This window comes from Electrona antarctica (genome assembly GCF_951216825.1).
Source record: "Electrona antarctica genome assembly, chromosome: 3".
NCBI lineage: Eukaryota > Metazoa > Chordata > Actinopteri > Myctophiformes > Myctophidae > Electrona > Electrona antarctica.
Window position 1 is genome coordinate 1,297,851 of NC_136808.1, and position 19,139 is coordinate 1,316,989.

The following is a 19,139-nucleotide window of genomic DNA, read 5'->3' on the forward strand; positions in this document are numbered from 1 at the left end:
ATGTACTACCGCATGACTTGGCCTGCATCAGCTAAATGGGCGGGGCTGACGCTCTAAATCACTGGGTCTCAAACAGTGGGCCGGGACCCCATTTGTGGGTCGCGGACAAATAAATAAATCATGAATTAAAAACAAATGCAATGATTTCAAGTAATTTCATGAATAAAAAAAGAAAAATCTAAGAAATTCGATACTTTTGAAAACAAATGGTAGTAGAAATAGAAGTAGTGAAAGTAGCCTAAATAGCCATCTACAAGCTGCAGTGCGAACTGCAAAGCACGCATTGTGAGCTTACATTTTATGAATTTATGAACAGTAGCGAAAGTAGCAGATCTATAATGCTCACAATGCTGCTAGAAGTTACTCGTTGTGCACTTGGGTCTCTTGGCTCTTTTGGGTCTTGACTCTTGAGCTAAAAAGTAACTGGGTTAGAATGCCCATGCGTCTTGTTGTGTTTATGTGAGACTTGAATGGGAAACTAATGAGTTTAAAACCCCAGACACAAATACCTTGGATGATGCTGCCATCTGCTGTTCCAAATATGATTCTGCACCACACCACACCACACCATACTAGCTAATATCTTGTATAGCCTACTATTATACATGCATTATTACATTACATTATTAATATTTTATTTGTATTATTAATATTATTACCACCACCCTTTAATGCTGGAGCTGGCGAAAACTTCTGATTAAAAAGTGAGGATAAAAAATAAAAATTGAGGACAGAACAGTGAGGACGCCAAAAGTGATTGGCCGCAATGTGATGATGTATGATGAATGGAGGCTCTCACCATAATGGACTATGTATGAACTGTGTGAAAAGTATAATTGCTCTTCACCTGCCATCGTCTACAGTTCATCAGTGTCTGCCCAGATTGTAATCATTGATATACATAGATAGGCTATGTCATAATGTTTCAATAATGTGCCGACAAGCTGCTAGATCTTTTTTGTTCACCATTGTGGTGAGTGTTGTTTTACCGTCACAATATCATAGCACATGTTCTGTAGTTGCCAGAGAGACAGATGATATACCATCACTGAAATTGATTCATTGAGATGAGTTTTTGTTTTATTTTTGTATTTCTTTAAAACGTAACAACATTTTAACCAATAAACTCTATGAAGGTTGCACTGGTACATGCACATTGTGTGCTATATATCATTACAAAAATGTTATCAAAAGACACCTTTTTTATTTTATAAATCCTGTACCCCATAACTACCATGAGCAACATGGTATATCAAGTATACACAATACTTAACACATTGTACTTATACTCCTGTGCGTGTGTATAATAATAGACAAAAATAAAACACCCTCGGTAGCTAATTACCGTAATACACATTTTTACACACATAACGTGTGTCCCTCGATGTCTCAAAACATAAATATAAGTTCACAGCTAGACAAAAGAAACAAACAGGAAAGCATGTATTATCTATACAGTGCATAACCTACAAAGACATCACATTAGGCATGTGAAGCTATTGTGCAAGACACTTCCAGGGTTTGATTTGCTACAGTGCTCACCTCATATACACAGTATATGGCATCTTTTGCACCCATGAACGCATTTACTGGTCATTAATCGGAGTAGTAGGAACCGGAATCGTCTTCGTCAGACTCATGTGGATTAGGGTAAGGTACGTCATTTACATCTGTACTCCGCCAGAGAGAGACACAGCTGAAAAAGCTGCGACCTTTAGGTTCCGGCCCTCTTCTTTTATATGGGTAACTGGACCGTTGGGTGCGATAGTCGGGGAGCTCCCATGTGTCCGTCTGGTCACAGTACTCTTGGACGGCAAGGATCTCCTTGCTAAACAAAGACAGAACCAATAGCAATGAGAGAAATGTTTGGTGGTGAACAGACACTTTATTTCCAGGTTATAGTAAATTGTCTCTTACTCGCCATAGTACCCGCCTAGTACGTAGATCTTTCCAGCCATCGCAACCACACCAGAATAGCAGCATCGACGCAGCATCGACGCACACATGGTCCACTGGTTTGTCGTTGGGTCATAGCACTCCACCTTGTTCGTGATCTGAACACCAACTGATGTATCTAACAGCTTACCACCTGTTAGATAAAGAGGAATTAACACCCCGAACGCCCAGGGTTATTTAATCCATTAAATCATAGCGCCCGCAGCCCAGCCATTTATAGCAGCGGAGCACATTTAGCGACGGACCGGATGCTATCACGGATGTGGCTGAAGTAGCTTGATGTAACCAAAACCCTCTCGATCCGATCGACAACAACTGGAGGTATGATCAATTCTAACGTGACTAGCGATGGGACCGCGATGGGCCGTCTAACACATACGTTTTTCTTAGAATTGGACGGAATGATTTAGATCAAGAGTTATTCACGTTTTAAGATTTTCGATCTCGTCGGCTAAAATGAGGGGGAACATTTTCGATGACGTCCCACCGGAAAATAACATTGAATGTTGCGCAACAGACGCTCCCAGCCTGTGGAGCGATGCGATCGGTTTTGATATCAATAATCTCCGTCCTTTTGATCAATCTCCGTCCTGAGTGCTGGGCGTTACTAATCGATTGAACGGAGAACTCTGTCCTTCCCGCTCAGGGTATTAACCAGATATAGTCAGGGAATATAATACGCAAAACGTCCACAAACGGCCATGATTGATGATTGATTGAAAATTGTATTAACAGTCTGTAGATCAACATATCAACGAAAGTACAGGTCAATACAAAAACAGCGGTTTTGAGAGGCCAAGTAGTAGCCTAGCCAGTTTGTTTTGGGATGTATGGAGCCCTTTGAGGTGCTGTGGTACCATGAGTCAAAAAGAAAACTTGTAAGAAAAACTCCTGTTAGAGTCTTCAAATTATTTTTGCTGACCAGTGAGTAGATCATGTACAGCCACTTGTGATGACCTCATCACATTTGTGATGACGGCTATGGCCACTGCTGTGGCCTAAACAGAGAGTTTAAGACAAGTGGTTAAGAACAGGTATGATACCTATAACGTAGATCTTTCCATTGAGGGTGCAGGCAGCTGAAGCAGAACGTGGAACCTGCATAGCAGCCACTTCTGTCCATTCTGCTGTTTTGGGGTTGTACTTGTAGGCAGGGACGTATGTGGCACAGGGGACCTGTGCCACATACGTCCACATACGACCTAAAAAAAAAAAAAAAATACAAGATGTGTTTCACCATGTTAATGATTTTTTTCAGACCTCTAGTTCTAGGAAACACAGAATGGGGGGGGGCTTTATTATTTCCACACAACAGCTCTAAGGTATATTAATGACATAGTAAAATGTTGAAAATGAGTGGAATGCCCCTTTAAGTAGCAGCTCACAGTTATTCTGTCGCTCCTGTCCCATATGCCATGCAGCCTTTCAAGACCTTTTCATATTCCAGTGTGGTTCAGTCACTCCTCTTGCCCAGGTATGACATGAGGGCATCTCCAAACTCCTGTGCTGTATTCATCCTCCTCTTCCCACTGGGCAGTGCCATCTGGATTCGGAAGATAGGCAAACTGAACCTCCAACTTCATCCTCTGCCACTTTGCATTGTTGATCATCCACAAAGAACTACTCAACCTCCCCACTGTCAGTGAAGGGGCCACCTCTGGACTTCAGTGTGTCCAGCTTGTCTAGTCTCTTCCTATCCTTTCTTTGAGCCATCTCTTGTTTCTCAAATGTAGTCTTCATGAGTTTACTCCAGTTTAGTTCGACCTCCCTTTTTGCTTGGGCTGCTGCCTTGAAACCTCTGAAGGACGGAATCTGTCCAGCCCTAAACCCCTGGCTCTTCTGCAAAATGAATGACCTGCTGACTGCATTTAATGTGCATAGCTTCTTCAGTCTGTAGTCCACCTTGCCACATTGTCTCTCCATTCCAATGTTGTGCACAGGGGTTTCATCTATCTTGCATGCCTGTTCGCTGACAGGATAGTCCATTGGGAAGGTCTCCTCATCAATGCCATAGTCCCTCCTCTGCCTGGCCAGGACAGTCTGCAGGTGGGGCTGCATGAGATTGGTCAGCTTCTTCACTTCCTCCAAGTGTTCAGCAGCCATGTCTGACACCGAGTTCAGGACCTCCTCTGTGTATGTCTTCTTTACAATACTGACAAGCTAGTAGAACTCCCTGAGCTGAGTATGGGTAGCATATTTCTCTATGGTTCTGCCATAGAAGGGCTGGCAGGCAAACACCACAAGGACCACCTTGAGGTAGAGAGCTCCATCACTTCTCTGACGAGGCAGGCCAGGCGGTTGTTTATGAGTGTTTATGTAAAGGTTCTGGAACAGGACCTCTGTCAGATGGCCAAAGTGGTAGGTTAGGACTGCTGCTGCCCTGGAGAGCCACCCAAACCTGCTGTCTTTGTAGGCAAACACACACTATACCTGCCTTTGCTCAAAGAAGCGGTTCCAGGGTTTGTGGGCATACTCAGGAGCCACCAACTTGAGGCACAGGTCCAGTGCCTGTCCAGCCACACTGGCATTCTTGCTGTCTACATCCAGATCCACCATGAAACTCTTTAGCACTTGCTCCACCTTCATATTACCTTATTCATGGCACTGCTAAAGCCCAGTGTAGGTGCCACAAAAGATCTGCCCTGCTGATGTTTCCAAGTTGTACATCTCTGCCAGCAGCTTTGAAAACCCTTTGTTGTGCTCTGTACTCAGTCATAATGTGTATCTACAATCTATCTCTATACACATCCTCTACACTGACTCCTCTGACCGACGCCAGTATTTTGAACGCATATACACTTGCATTGCTATATATCTCCATGGATTGGTAAGATAGGCAGAGGAAATGGGTTCTCCTGTCCTGACCCACATGTAGCTCTTGCACCATAAACTGGCCTACACCTTTATCCTTTCTAAGATTTCATTTTATTTTTTAATAAAAGCATTTCATGCTAGGTACCAACTCCCAATACAAAATATCTCCCAAATGACCCAATGCACCATCACTGAAATGGGTGTAATCATTTTCCAATATTTGTATTTTTAGGCCATTTATCCCTGTGTGTTTTCATCATCATCATCATCTACTAGACCTGTGCCCATCTGCCACCGGCCTACTTGGGAACGATGCAAGTTGAGAACAATGGAAATCAGGAATGCATACCCCGCCCCAATATGCAATACCGTTGTCATGGCACCCAATTTTAACTCTCCGTCTTTAAACTTTATGGAATAATATCAATAATGCATTTGAAGAGCCTAGGCAAGGCACCATCAGAAATGCTTTGTTTTTTAGAGAAAGTATTATATTATTGTTGTAGGTAGGTCCAGTTTTTGGAAAAAGCTAAAAACGAAAGAAAAAAAAACGTGGTGTAGAAGGAACCCACAAAAAAAGGTCACCCCACCTTGGTTGTCACCAATACGTCTCTGCTTGTAGCATTGCAATTTGGCCGTGTCTGTGTCAGGGGAACCAGCACCTAGGAACCAGGAGGACACAGGCCAAATCATTATGCATTGTCAACAGGAGAACTATGAATATGTAATAATAACAATAATCATTGTCAACAGGGATGTCACAATTACAAATTTAAGTGGATGATTAATTATTGTCACACAAATAATTGCAATTAACAATTGAATTGTGAATGTCAAATGACCGACAAATCTTTTTTTTTTAATGATTTATCTTCCCCCCAAGCTTTTTTATTTAACTACATTGCAAAAGTAGCATTACTTTTCATGTAAAATTACTTAATTTCTGTGCAACAACTGTAAACATGCTTTCATGTTTAAACCTAGCTCGAGTTAACATTTCTTATTTTCTTTGATGGCATCTTAGGATAGATGTAGACCTATTTGACAGTGCAGAAACATAATTGCCTTCCTTGATGTATTAACGACCATCACCTGTGTCACAGACACATACAGCTCCCCTCTGCAGGCCTCTACTACTGAAAGTGACTGCATAGAGTCATTTCTCTCCAAAAGCACGTGAATATGATGGAATATAATTACAGCTCACATTTCATTTATTTATTTATAATGTCCGTGCCATTTCTGCCTGGCTTCAGCTGTTCTGTAGAGCCCATTGACAATTGAATGGTGGTCGTAGCAAAAGTGGAAAGAGAAATATTCTCAAAGTGGATGGGAGGCGATTATTGCGACCATGTAGTTTTCTTGCTCTTGGCTTCACTGGGAGTTGAACGGTGGATCACAGGTTAGCCAAGAGGGCCATCTAATGTAAAAACCTGAAATAGCTCAAACTTGCCGTCCATGGCAGTGAATGTCTGAGTTTTTTAACATATTCTGTGCCAATCACAGATGTACGTGTTTTTTTCTGTTTTCCATTTTTAGATGGCACTCCTTGTTAACCTATGACACACCGTTCGAGTCCCAATTAAAAACAGGTGAACCTGCAAGGTGCATAAATGTGTCCCATACCAAAAACGTAGATCAGTCCATCCAGTGCGACCACAACAGGGTTGGAACAGCGTGGCATGTCCTGATTGAGCTGCCAGGTGTTGGTGCGGGGGTCGTAGCGCTCCGCAAAGCACCCACTGCAGCCCTGGCCACCCACTGCCCACAGATAGCCATCCAGCACCACCAGGCCTATGGACCATAGGGCTAGGTTAACATTACTCAGAAATTAATCTTGAATATTGTCTATAAAATTGGCCCCGATATCGAATATATCTGATGATGATGATGAATCCCCACAGAAAATGACTCATTGTACGTATTGTATTGTGGAAGAGGCTGCTTGAATCCAATAAAATGTTTTGTTTGTTTGTTTTTACAACTTGATACATTGGTTTTCGTACTTTATCGAAGATAAGTTATCCCGTATATTCAAGGAATATTCAATAATCAAATATTCATTTACGAGCCCTAATGGACAATCAGTCTTACCGAAGTCACAGCGTGCCTCATTCATGGAAGCCATCATGGTCCATGAGTCATCATGTGAAGGGTCGTAGCGCCACAACTTCTTACTGACTAGATAGATAGATAGATAGAATACTTTATTGGCAGTTTAAGAAAATTACAGAAAATGACATCATTTTAAAAAACGCCAAATGGACTTAGACACAAAAAAGCCTTCGCTTGTTTCCATTGTGGTCCACTTTGAAACATGAAACTATACACAAACATACTGTACAAACAAAAACAACCATGGAACATATAATAAATAATCCTTATATATAAGGCTGGGAGCTATATACATAGGACAAGAGGTACCCTGAGAGAATAGTCCAGAGCATGGGAGATGGGCTATCCAGGGTCGGAAGCTAACTATGACCAGTTAGTGTGTAGATGGAGCCATGATTTCAGGTCTTTCCTAAATCTTGCAATAGAATTTAGGGATTTCAGGGCTGGAGGGAGTGCATTCCACAGAGTAGTGGCTGCGTAGTAAAAAGCATTTTTTCCCTTGAGTGTCCTGAAACTGGGGGGAACTAGATCATATGGACTTCCTCTGGTTGAGTACCTGTGAGCATCCCTCACTCTGGGCAGGTAGCCCAGCAGGTACTTAGGAACAGAGGCATCTAGGATCTTGAAGACCAGACACAATGAGAGCTGAGATACTCTCTCCTCCACTCTTAGCCATCCCAGGCTACTAAAGTGGGCAGAGGTAAGATGAGACCTGGGGTTCAATTTTAGTAGTAACCTCACAAGCTTGTTTTGGGAGGTCTGCAGCTTTGTTTTCAATAGCTTGGAGATACCTCTGTACCATGAAGTACAAGCATAGTCAAAGTGGCACTGGATGAGGGCACCGGCCAAGATCCTCATAGCACTGCTGTTGACATAAGGGGATATCCTGCCCAAGAAACGAGTTCTCTGGTTGACCTTTGAGATCACTTTCATTGCCATTTTTTCACCCGTGAGTTTGTTATCTAGTATACAACCCAAGTAAGTGACCTCTTCCCTATTTGTGACCACACTGTCACCCACTCTAACTGTGAAGCCCGGGGACTTGTTGAGGTTATGACTTGAACCAAACAGAATAGACTCAGTTTTCCCAAGGTGCAGTGACAATTTGTTGTCGGAGAGCCAAAGACAGATGCTACCGAGCTCTGTGCTGAGTACTCTCTCGACCTGCGACTTATCTTTGTCCGAGACCAGGAGAGCTGAGTCGTCTGCGAACAAGAACAGATTGCATTTACATGCCGAGTTCATGTCGTTTACATAAATTAGAAACAGTAGAGGCCCTAGGATGCTCCCTTGGGGGACCCCACACTCTACTGGGAGGGAAGTAGACAGGGTACCATTCACATCGACCACCTGTTTCCTTCCCTCAAGGTAAGATCTCACCCAGTTTAACGATGGGCCATCAAAACCGATTGCCTTCAGCTTGTTTAGCAGTATGGAGTGGTTCACAGTGTCAAAAGCCTTTTGAAGGTCCAGCATGACCATGCCGCAGTACTTGCCTGAGTCAACCTCACGTCTGATGCTATCAGTCAAGTATAACAGACATGTATCAGTGGAGTGAGATTTTCTGAAGCCTGACTGGAATTCAAAAAGAAGCTTGTTATTAAGCAGATATGAATTTATCTGTTCATATACTAGTCTCTCTATGACCTTTGAGATGGAACAAAGGATGGACACAGGGCGGTAGTTCCCAGGGTCCAACTTGCTACCCTTTTTATAGAGAGGAACTACTCTTGCAAGTTTGAATTCCTGTGGGACATGGCCCTGTCTGATGGACAGGTTTGTAATGTAAGCCACAACGGGGGCAATAGAAACCGCTGCATCTCTGAGGAACCTAGTGGGGATACCATCATGGCCAGTAGCCTTAGTTGGCTGTAAGGCGCTGAGTTTTAGTAACACGTCCTCTGTTGATACGGACGAGATTTTGAAGCTGTCCTCAACAGCACCAAGACTTTTGTAAAAAGATCTTATATGCTGCTCTCCATAAAGGCCTGAATGGGAGGGCAACTTGTCCACCAGTGTGGAAGCTATGGTTGTGAAGAAACCATTTAGGCAGTTAGCCACGTTCAGCTTATCAGAGATGAGCGAGCCATTTATTTTAATGTTGAGATTTGTGATCTTTGTTTTGAGCCTGTTGTTACAGCCCAGTTCCTTAAGGGACTTCCAAAGTTTTTGGGGCTTATTCTCCAGAGCTGTATTTAATGCTTCACAGGTGTAGTTTTTTAATGATCTGAATCTGATTGTGTTATGACAATTGACTGCAGATTTGTGAAGTTTGCGAGTACAATAAATGATATCATGATCACTTATACTGCACTGTATGACACCGCTTCTGGAGATCTTGGTCAGGTCATTTGTCAAGATGAGGTCTAAGATGGTTTGAGAGTCAGGGCATACCCTTGTATATTGAGAAATCAACTGAACCAGGTTATGCAGGCTACAGTAATTTCGGAAGGACTTGTAGATTGCTGTGTCTTTTACCAAAATATTGGTGTTGACGTCGCCAATCAAGATTGACTGAAGGAAGTAGTTGTCCCCCGGCCACATACAAAGCAGTGCCTATGGTGGGAGAAGAGCAAAATTAACACGGCTTATGCCTTGATTGTTAAAGAAATGCACATTTTCAGACCTCAAGATAGATTGCCATTAAAGATAATATGCAGACCAGGGCTCACTTGAAAAACTTTGAATGCGTTCGTGCCCCCCCCCCCCCCCCCCATCTGACAGCGTATCTTACCGATTGCACCGTGAACAATGTCACAATTCTTTGCATTGCACTGATAGTACTGGTTACTCTGTTTGACAATGGCACTTTTCTGTTTTGTGAGGACAAACATGTTTTGTCTGCATCGTGCAGGAGGATATTTGTGTAGGTGTAAACCTTTGTAAACTGTTCCGTATCGAGGGTAGCCTTGGCCTCAGCCCTGAATCGCTAGCCACGCCCATTCAAAATGAAGTGAAATGAAATGAAAATGCAGTGTCGGGCTATATCGAGGGTGCTTCTTATTGTCATTTCTTACCGTTGTATTGCTGTATCTGACCCTGATGATCCTCCTCACCTAACACAGCCAGACCATGCATGCTCAATTTGAATGGCAGACAGGTCAGACTCTTGTAGATTGGTGCATTGGTGTCGCAATGCCCGGGATCCAAACACTCAACGCGGTCAAGCAGCTTGCCGTCACTCTGACCTCCCACCATCACAATCACCTCTTGAAATACAGAGAGAGTGAACATAGACACAACATGTTGTAATACAGAGAGAGTGAACATAGACACAACATGTTTTAATACAGAGAGAGAGAGAGAACATACAGTAGACACATCTTTTAATTCAGAGAAGAGGGGGGGGAGAGAGAATAAAAACTTTTTGTATGTACACATGACATGTTACTGTAGGGCAGCAGTGTACAGTTGGAGGCCATCGATATTGTCCTTTTCTTTTTGCTGAGGTTTGCGTGATCTGCGCAAAAGGACAGTTAACCCATTTTGGGCGGGAACCCCTTTTGGTGTTTTAAACATTGTTATAATTTAGCTATTGGAAAATAGCAGATCTACAAGCTCATAGCGCGCCACTCGGTGGCGCGCTACGAGCTTGTAGGTCTGCTATTTTTGAAAAATCGTGAAAATATTTATTTCAGAAAACTGGAGGATTTAGAAGGATTTTAAAAAATGTTGAGGTCAGGCCTAAATGGGTCAAATGATAAGGGACAATATCGGTGGCACCCAACTGTACCTTTGGTCCTACGTGGGTGTACTGCTTCACTGTAGGGCAGGTGATGCTGCTCCATGGCCTCAGAGATGAGCCTCTGGCAGCACGGGGATTCTTTCACCACCTCCAGAGACTCCATCGCATCGTGGAGGTACGAGGGACTGATCAGAGGAAGACGGATCAGCTCTAGGAACTTCAAGAACAAAAACTCATTTTTATACTAGTGTAAAAACTGGACATTGGGCGAAGACAACATTTCAAATCTCTACATCTGCCTCAAGACAGAGTCTTTACGTCTGTACGTACATAAACGTACACCTATTTTTGGAGGAACGTACGTACGGCAACATCGTGAACGTGATATCTCAGGTATGCCTTGAGGGAATTCCATGACATCTGGCAGGTTATTTATTAATTATTTATAATTTAATTTATTTACTTTACACATGCATATGGGTATAACGATATATTTTAACTGCATCGGAGAATGTTGTTTTGATCACATTCCAAAGCCAATAACTTGATGACAGACTCAATGGCCTACTGGAGACTCCGCTGGTCAAATTATTTAGGCTTAGGAATGCGTCAACAACTAAACACATCTCCACAAATTCAAGGCTTCACGCCGTGGGGTGTGTAATTGATAGAAAATAAGTCACTTAGTCTTTGCAGTAAATCAGGTGAAACATTGAGAAGTGACTGACCTTCTCAAAGTGCTGACTGCGTGTAGGACACTTATTGATCCACAACATGGCCGCCTCAAATACGGCCTCCTCTTTAGGAACGTTGAGATCTTCATCGGAGAGAATCTTTGTCACCTTATCCACCGGGAGAGAGGGGAACTCCTCCTAGAAACAGAAACACACACTAGATTAGTTTACAGTGCACTGTTGCGATGAAAACAGAGCTGTGCCAGAAGGAAAAGCTCTCGGTCTACTGAGCAATCTTCGTTCCTACTCTCACAATCTCTTGAGAAAACTAGTGTTGACTCATCTTTACAAGTGGCTCTTATTTTGAAGAGGAAGTCAGTTTCACTTGTAACAAAGCTGCGGATGTGGATTAAACACTTTTTGCCAAAGTTAATATATTCAGTTATTTACGATATGAAAACGATACATCTGTGACTTATAAAATGTACACTTTGAAAATGTGTTAATTCTTTCTTTCCCAAGTCTGTATATATACGTACGTCGACGCTAGGTGGCGTCATATCCCAAGTCCGTATATATACGTACCCCAACGTGGACTCTGTCTATATAATGGTTGATGCCTACAGAGGCCTTTAACATTGGTCCGGTTCCCATAACAACACCCCACCGTTCCAACTATGGGATTGCATATATATTCTCAGTGGAGAGCAGTGGAAGGGAAGATTTTCAAACATTCATAACTCTTCTTCTAAAATCGCTGTCCATGGTGGATTTTCTGCCATCCACATTTCGGATTTAATTTATGCCTTTTTTACCGCGATGCTGGCGCCATGTCAAAGCTTCTGACGAGAGGTAAGGAGCTTGCGTGTGTTCCAATGCTGCGGTGCTGTCTGTAGTGAGTGTGTGTGTGGGGGGGGGGGGGGAGGGGCGGGCAAACACCGTCTATTTAAAGTGAATGTATGCTCTGGCGTATGGAGCTGGTGTTTATGCTAACAGCTAGTAGCAAAAAAATGAGTTAAACATGGAAAATCCACAGCATTGGTTGAGTAGTTCATTTTATCTGCACTGAGAGTTCATGTGCAATCAATCGCATGCTGGCTAAAGTAACGTTGTGGCAGAGTAGAGACTATCGCTGCAGAATTCATTGAGGAAAAGATCGAGATCTTGATTCAGTACCTACGCAATCTCATTTCTGAATTTGAGCAAGAATCATGCTAGCCTGGCTAATAAGCCAGACTCAAATCACACTGTCGTGTGGTATTTGAGTCTGGAGATGCTGTGTATGGATCTTGTTTCCCGGGGGGGCGGGTTCAAACATTTTCTCTTTGACGCAATTGGTCAGAGCTACTGTCAGTCAAAGGTCTCAAGCATTGAACGTCACTGACTGTACCAAAGCCCGCCCATATTGCATACCGTGTCCCCATTGGCCACACCAGTTCTCTGGTGTAGGAAATGGGCGTACAATTGAGCCTCTCCAGACCGTAATCCGCCGGCAGGCAATTTGTTTTTGCCAACGGCTGATTCGGTCTGGCTTATTAGCCCGGCTAGAATCATGCAGCACTAGTTGGCTGTCCAATTCATTGCAGTTGCTCTTTATGTTTTTGCTACAAGAGAGAGACTTTAAGAGAGGTATAAGTCAAGTACTCTTTGATGTTGTCTGTCTAAAGCCACAGTAGTTTGCTACATTTGGAATGTAGTAATATTTTCATGGGGGGAAAAAAGGGAATGTTGCAGTGTATAGTTTTAGTCGACTAAATAGGCCTATGTGGGCTCAACTGGGGAAATCTCGAAAGAACGGCTAAAAACCGAGTGAAATGTCAACGGCCTATGCACCCTAGAGGAGCAAAGGGCTTAAGTCAAGTAAGTCAAATAGGCCTATGAGATTTTAGTCGACTAAATCTACAGTTGCTTTCGTAGACTGAAATGTATTTTGACGGGCCTTGATGCCGTCGTAATGGAAGATTTTACACTGAAAATAGCTGATCTACAAGCTCACAACGCGCTGCAGTGGGGCGCATTGTGAGCTTGTAGATCTGCTATTTCCAGCATGCAACCAAGTGTAAAATGGCTTGTGTCTTTTACTTATACTGGATCTCTTGACGAAATTGTCAATATGTATAGTCTTCGTTTGAAGTCATCATAGATTAGTTTTCATTTAGTTTCCATTTATTTTGTCAGTGATAAAAGGTAGTCGACGGAAGAAAAAACAAATCATATCAACACTGCAACAAACAACTTCTCTGACCTGCATGTAGACATCTCCGAAGTGGTGGATGATGTAATGCATGCTGGATGTCTCCAAGTCCTTTAAGGAATGGGCCTCAGCAAAGCTGTTAATGCCTAAACAGTTGTTGTTGTCTATGTGACGTCGCATGTAATAACAGCACCGCTCTTGGACAGCCTTCACATCCAGCATGTGTGCTGCTGCTAGCACGTCCTAGATAAAAGAAACAACTTCATTAGATAGAGAGAGAGAGAGAGAGAGAGAGAGAGAGATAGATAGATAGATAGATAGATAGATAGATAGATAGATAGATAGATAGATAGATAGATAGATAGATAGATAGATAGATAGATAGATAGATAGATAGATAGATAGATAGATAGATAGATAAAATGGTAAATGGTGCATTTATATAGTGCCTTTATCCAAGGTGCTTTACATTCACCCATTCACACACACATTCATACACTGATAGCGGCGGAAGCCATGCAAGGTACCAACCAGCACATCGGGAGCATGTGTGTGTGTGTGTGTGTGTGTGTGTGTGTGTTCATTACTTCACCTGCACATGTTCTTTGGGGATGGCCACCTCTGATGTGTATGCATAGGTCAGCAACAGGTCCAGGATGTGAGCTTCTACTCCATGGACGTTAACCCTGTCCTGTCTGGACTCCAACATGCCACATGTAAACATGGCCTGTGGAGGACGAAAAGGTGAACGCCGGGTTGTCTTACAGTAGGTCTCTAAATGTACATTGTGTCAATAATAAATTAATTGATGAGTTGTTATAGCACGGTCTTCAGTTCACATGAAAGCCAAAGTCATTCCATTAACAGCACCAGGTCATTAAATGTTCACATGGAACGTTGAGGTTTACCTGAAAGTAGGAGCTAAATGATGCGAGCACAGCTCTATGACAGGGGAACTCCTGTCCCCCACAGCACAGAACCACATCACACAACTCTCTATTGAGCCGAAGACGGTTCAGGCCTTTTAGGACCGTGTCGGGATGCTTCTTGGTCTCCTCCACAAGCACACAGCTCTCCTTGACTCTCTCTCTCTCCCACTGTCTCTCTCGCTCCTCCTCAGACTGCCTGTACGTGTACGAGCAGATGGAATAAATGATTACACAGTGTTTGTGTGTTATTCCTATGAATTGAATATGACTATGGAAACAATAGGCTTTCTTGGGTTTTAGATAATCTTAGTGGACCTGGTATTGAACTGTACTTTCCTGTGCTTTTCTCTGCAAACTGTTAAAAAAAGTAATTGATTTATTTATTGATTGATTGATTGATTGATTTGATTCATTATTCTTTTAGATAATCGCAATGGAAGTGGGGAAATAAAGAACATGGTTCCAGGGGGGTCACCAGCAAAATGTGTAAATATAGCATCAAAATCAGTTTAACCCTGTAGTGTACATTGACCATTTGATATAGAATCGAAGAACAAGCTCACAATGCGTTGTTGTGAGCTTCTAGATAAGATTGTTTTTCTGAAAACAAATTTGAATGCTTATGGAATATTGCTTATGTAATATTGTCCCTGGCAAAAACCTATTTTCAGATGGGGGTCCGTGGGGGTCCTTGATATGAAAATATTTGAGAACCACTAGTTTAAATGTATTTACTATCTTGCTGAAACTTAATGTATTGCCAAAATGTAAATCTACTTTACATTTCAAATTAAGATTCATGATAACCTTTGATTTATTGAATACTTTATTAACTCTTTTCCCCAAGTCCGTACGTACGTCGACGCTAGGTGGCGTCATATCCCAGGTCCCAGGTATATACATACCCCAACGTATACTCCATCTATATAATGGTCCTACGGAAGCTTTTAACATTGGTCCGGTTCCTATAGCAACGCCCCACCGTTCCAACTATGGGATTGAAAATATATTCACAGTGCAAAGCAGTTGAAAGGAGGATTTTCAAGCCTCCATGAATCGGATTCTAGGATCGCTGTCCTTGGTGGATTTTCTGCCATCCACATTTTGGATTTAATTTGTACCACGGTCCGCGGCGCTGCCGCCATGTAAAAGCTTCTGACGAAAGCTAAAGACTGTGTGCGTGTTCCAATGATACTAGAGTGTGTGTAGCGAGTGTGTGGTGGGTGGGGGGGGGGGGCGTGCAAACTCAGACAAGTGAACGCGTATGCTGGCACTGGGAACTGGGGTTTATGCTAACAGCTTGCGGGAGATATAGAGTTAACAGTTTGCAAAAGGAAAAAAAGCACAGGAAAGTCACTTCAATACAAGGTCTGATAATGCCGATGAGACATTTTGGCCGTTATCGATATCCGATATAATTAATTGCTGTTATGGCCGATGATAACCGGTATTACCAATGTCGATATGATCTCATTCTGTATTAAAAATATATACTAATTTTGTCCATGTAACAGGTTATCTGCAATGCAGGCTTAGGCAAGTCAGATGTAACTTTAATACCGTATATTTAATATTGTGAGCTTGTAGATCTGTTCAAGCTGTTACTTTGGGCTTGTTTATCTGTAAAGACAATCGATTGATTAATCGAACCGATGCCGATTAATCAAATAACTAGAATCGGCCGATACCGACGTGTTTGCCGATTAATCTCCCATCACTAATTAAAACCATATTGGTTAATTGCCGATCTGGTCCCACCTGGGTCCAGACTCCAGCCCTATAGAGCGTCGCAGTCCCACCCCCTCGAGAGACCCGGAAATTAAATCCCTGTTCATTTTCCTCAGACTTTTCAGAAAGTATTTATTTAAAGACGTTCACGCCGCGGACAAAGCCAACTCTTGCCGTGACAAATCATGACAACAAACACAATTTTTCGGGCTGAACAAATAATTAGAAAGAAGAAGAAAACGGCAGGTTACAACACTTTTTTTGTTGTTTTTCTTCTTAGTAATTATTTGTTTGGTCCAAAATATTGTGTTTGTTGTCATGATTTGTCACGACAAGAGTTGGCTTTGTACGACGCTTATAAGGTCTTTAAATAAATACGTTTTGAAATGTCTATGGGAAAAATGCATTGGGAATCATTTCCTGGGCCTGGCGTCGTCATGAAAGGGGGCGGGACTGCGACGCTCTATATATAATGAGTTTGTTGTTTAGTGTCTTGTTAGCCCTGATGGAAACATGATGGTTTAATAAAGATTCTTCTCCTCATTTAAATATTGAGTGCCCAGATCACCGGTTTCCATTGGGGTTATATATTAACCTGACAAATTAAAAGAAAAATAAATCTGTCTCCGCCGGTAATCAAATTAATGGCTGTGGAATGCCACAAAAACCAAATTGGAATTTCAAATTTCCATACTTTTTTCCAGACACATTTTGGACCCATTGGGTCGATCATCGGGCAAGCTGCGGACGACAAAACGAGGTGTCAGAGCGAAAAAGTGATCGGTTCTGTGTCTAGAGGGACTTACAGGAGCTGCATGCGTGAGGAGCTGCATGACGTCATGTTGTAGTTTCCGGTTGTCACCTTATCACCTAAAACTGGAGCATGAATAAGCCTTAAGGGGACAGCATAAGAAGGTATCACTGACTGCCGACCGGGCAGGGACCAGGAGCCTCCCCCTGAGCCTCCTGCCCAGGAAAACAGAACAGCAGTAATAGTTTTGGAAACAAAAAATATCCATACAATATTTTTCATTCCCCATACTTTAAGACCTGGAAAAGTATGAAATGAAATTGCATACTTTTCCATACTTAACATACAGTAGCATACGCACTTTGAAAAAAAAATCACACCCATGTGAAGTTTGATTGATTGATTGATTGAAATATGTAACAGTTTGCAGAATTACAGTACATTTCAAGCACAAACTCAATACAAAGGCTGTTAACTGTGAGTGGACGACCCAATTAAGCATTACACTTGTTTACAAGAGGGTCCACCATGTTCAATTCATCAAAACATTTAGAGACGTACAAATAGACACTTCTATATAGTCAAAGAACAGAACAGATCATGAATTCATCATAAAGGAGGTAAAAAGGGAAAAGAAACATATAGTGAGGGGAAAAGGGGGGGGGGCGGTGGGGGGCGATTCAGATTTTACGGGGCCAGTTTCGAATTGCAGCCGTCCGTAGGTGAGCGGTGAGTGGTGCATCTCCGTATTGGGGTCCCCGGGGGGGTCCACGGAAGCACAAATCTAAATTATGCAAAATTACTAATTATGGATAATTATAAGTAATAATTAGGTATACAATAAATAAGCGTTCACGTTCAACAACGGAACTCAACCGTTTTGTTTTTTTTGCACTTGCTCCATTTTACTCCCTTACATCTACATAAACGTTCAGATTTCAAATATAAAGTGCTCACCCCAGAGCCATGGATGTTACATTTCTGCTCGGGTGGGTAAAAGTATCCGTGTCTTCCTTATTGTTCATTAAAAAGCTCTTTAATCAGCTCGGCGGCCATTGTATCAATGTTTCGTCATACGCGTTCAACTACTCACCCCTATCGGTTGGGGGGTGTATTGCATGGCTGAAAAATGTTCTGAAACCATTTTCAGAACATTTTTGCCGTTCTGATTAAAATGCTTTTTTTATTGAACAATAGATACGGATAATTATACCCACCCGAGGACTTATGTAACATCCGTGGCTCTGGGATGAGCACTTTATATTTGATATATAAACGTTTATGTAGATGGAGTCAGTACGAGTAACATATGCTGTTTTTCTCTACACATTCCTCCTATTACTGTACACTTGAGTACAGTAGTGCATCCCGTGGACGCACGTATGTTTTTGAAGTGCGGCCCAAAACTATAAAGTGCGTTTTGGGACGCAAAACGCACCCTATTTACATCACTGCTATGTAGATCACAGAACTTACTGAATGACTTAAACACAGGTGCTTCCTTACGTTGCATGTCTGTATTGTAGTCGCCAATCAGGATTTTCTCTACACATTCCTCCTCAGCTAAGCACCCCTCAAGTATATCATAGAACCCATGTTGGTCAGGCGGTCTGTAGACGGTGCCCACTAATACTGATTTAGCCTTTTTGAAAATTAATTCAACCCACACAGTTTCAATTTCATCATGCTGTAAGTCAGTACGAGTAACATATTCAGTGTCTTTGTGAATATACATACACACGCCGCCGCCGCCAGACACACGCCGGGTTGATCCAGAGGAGCGTCCCGCCGGGGCGGAGGGCTGCGGGGGTCTCCGGGCAGGCTGGCCGGCTTTCACACGGACCATGGTGAGAAATCAGGCTGGAACCCACGGACCACCACCAATGGAAGGGACGGGTTGTAAATTGTTAATGGAGAAAGTGAAAAGAGAAGTAAACCATGGCTATCACATTAAAACAACCTCAACCATACCTCTGTGTCTTTCAACCAGATATGAATGAATGAGTGCAGTAGTCCTGGAACCCAGAAGTCTTCTTTAACACTGAAATGTGTGTTATTTATTTAGAACTATTAAAACTAACTTTCTGCTCCTCGCGCTTCGTCTTCAAAGTGAGTGTTGTTGTGTGCAACCACTAAACGTGTCCGTCTGAAAACACACGCTAGTATAGAAGGAGACAGGTTGTAACAGTCAGTGTGCAGTACACCACCCAGTGGCACCAACGGGCACTGCATACTGACTGTTACAACTTCCGCGTAAAACTCAAGGACACGTTCATTGTTGCCATGGTAACCT

At 42.5% G+C, this 19,139-nt stretch overlaps 1 protein-coding gene across 5 annotated transcripts; it reads right to left on the bottom strand.

Moving 5' to 3' along the window:
- Positions 1–1,077: 1,077 nt before the first annotated feature.
- On the bottom strand, positions 1,078–18,984 carry LOC306920910 (ectoderm-neural cortex protein 1-like). Of its 5 annotated transcripts, none has more exons than XM_079497894.1 (16): positions 18,818–18,984; positions 18,608–18,706; positions 16,902–16,971; positions 14,347–14,563; positions 14,031–14,165; positions 13,490–13,681; positions 11,299–11,442; positions 10,619–10,787; positions 9,903–10,094; positions 9,364–9,441; positions 6,865–6,951; positions 6,397–6,564; positions 5,361–5,432; positions 3,000–3,158; positions 1,918–2,089; positions 1,078–1,828 (listed from the first exon to the last, which is right to left on the bottom strand). In XM_079497894.1, exons 2-16 carry the CDS (start codon positions 18,690–18,692, stop codon positions 1,597–1,599), a joined length of 2,172 nt encoding a protein of 723 aa, XP_079354020.1. In that variant the 5' UTR covers positions 18,693–18,706; positions 18,818–18,984; the 3' UTR covers positions 1,078–1,596. The 5 variants fall into 5 exon arrangements, with proteins under 5 accessions (XP_079354020.1, XP_079354021.1, XP_079354019.1 ...); XM_079497895.1 differs by having other exon boundaries at positions 9,942–10,094; positions 18,584–18,706; XM_079497893.1 differs by having other exon boundaries at positions 18,584–18,706.
- Positions 18,985–19,139: the final 155 nt, after the last annotated feature.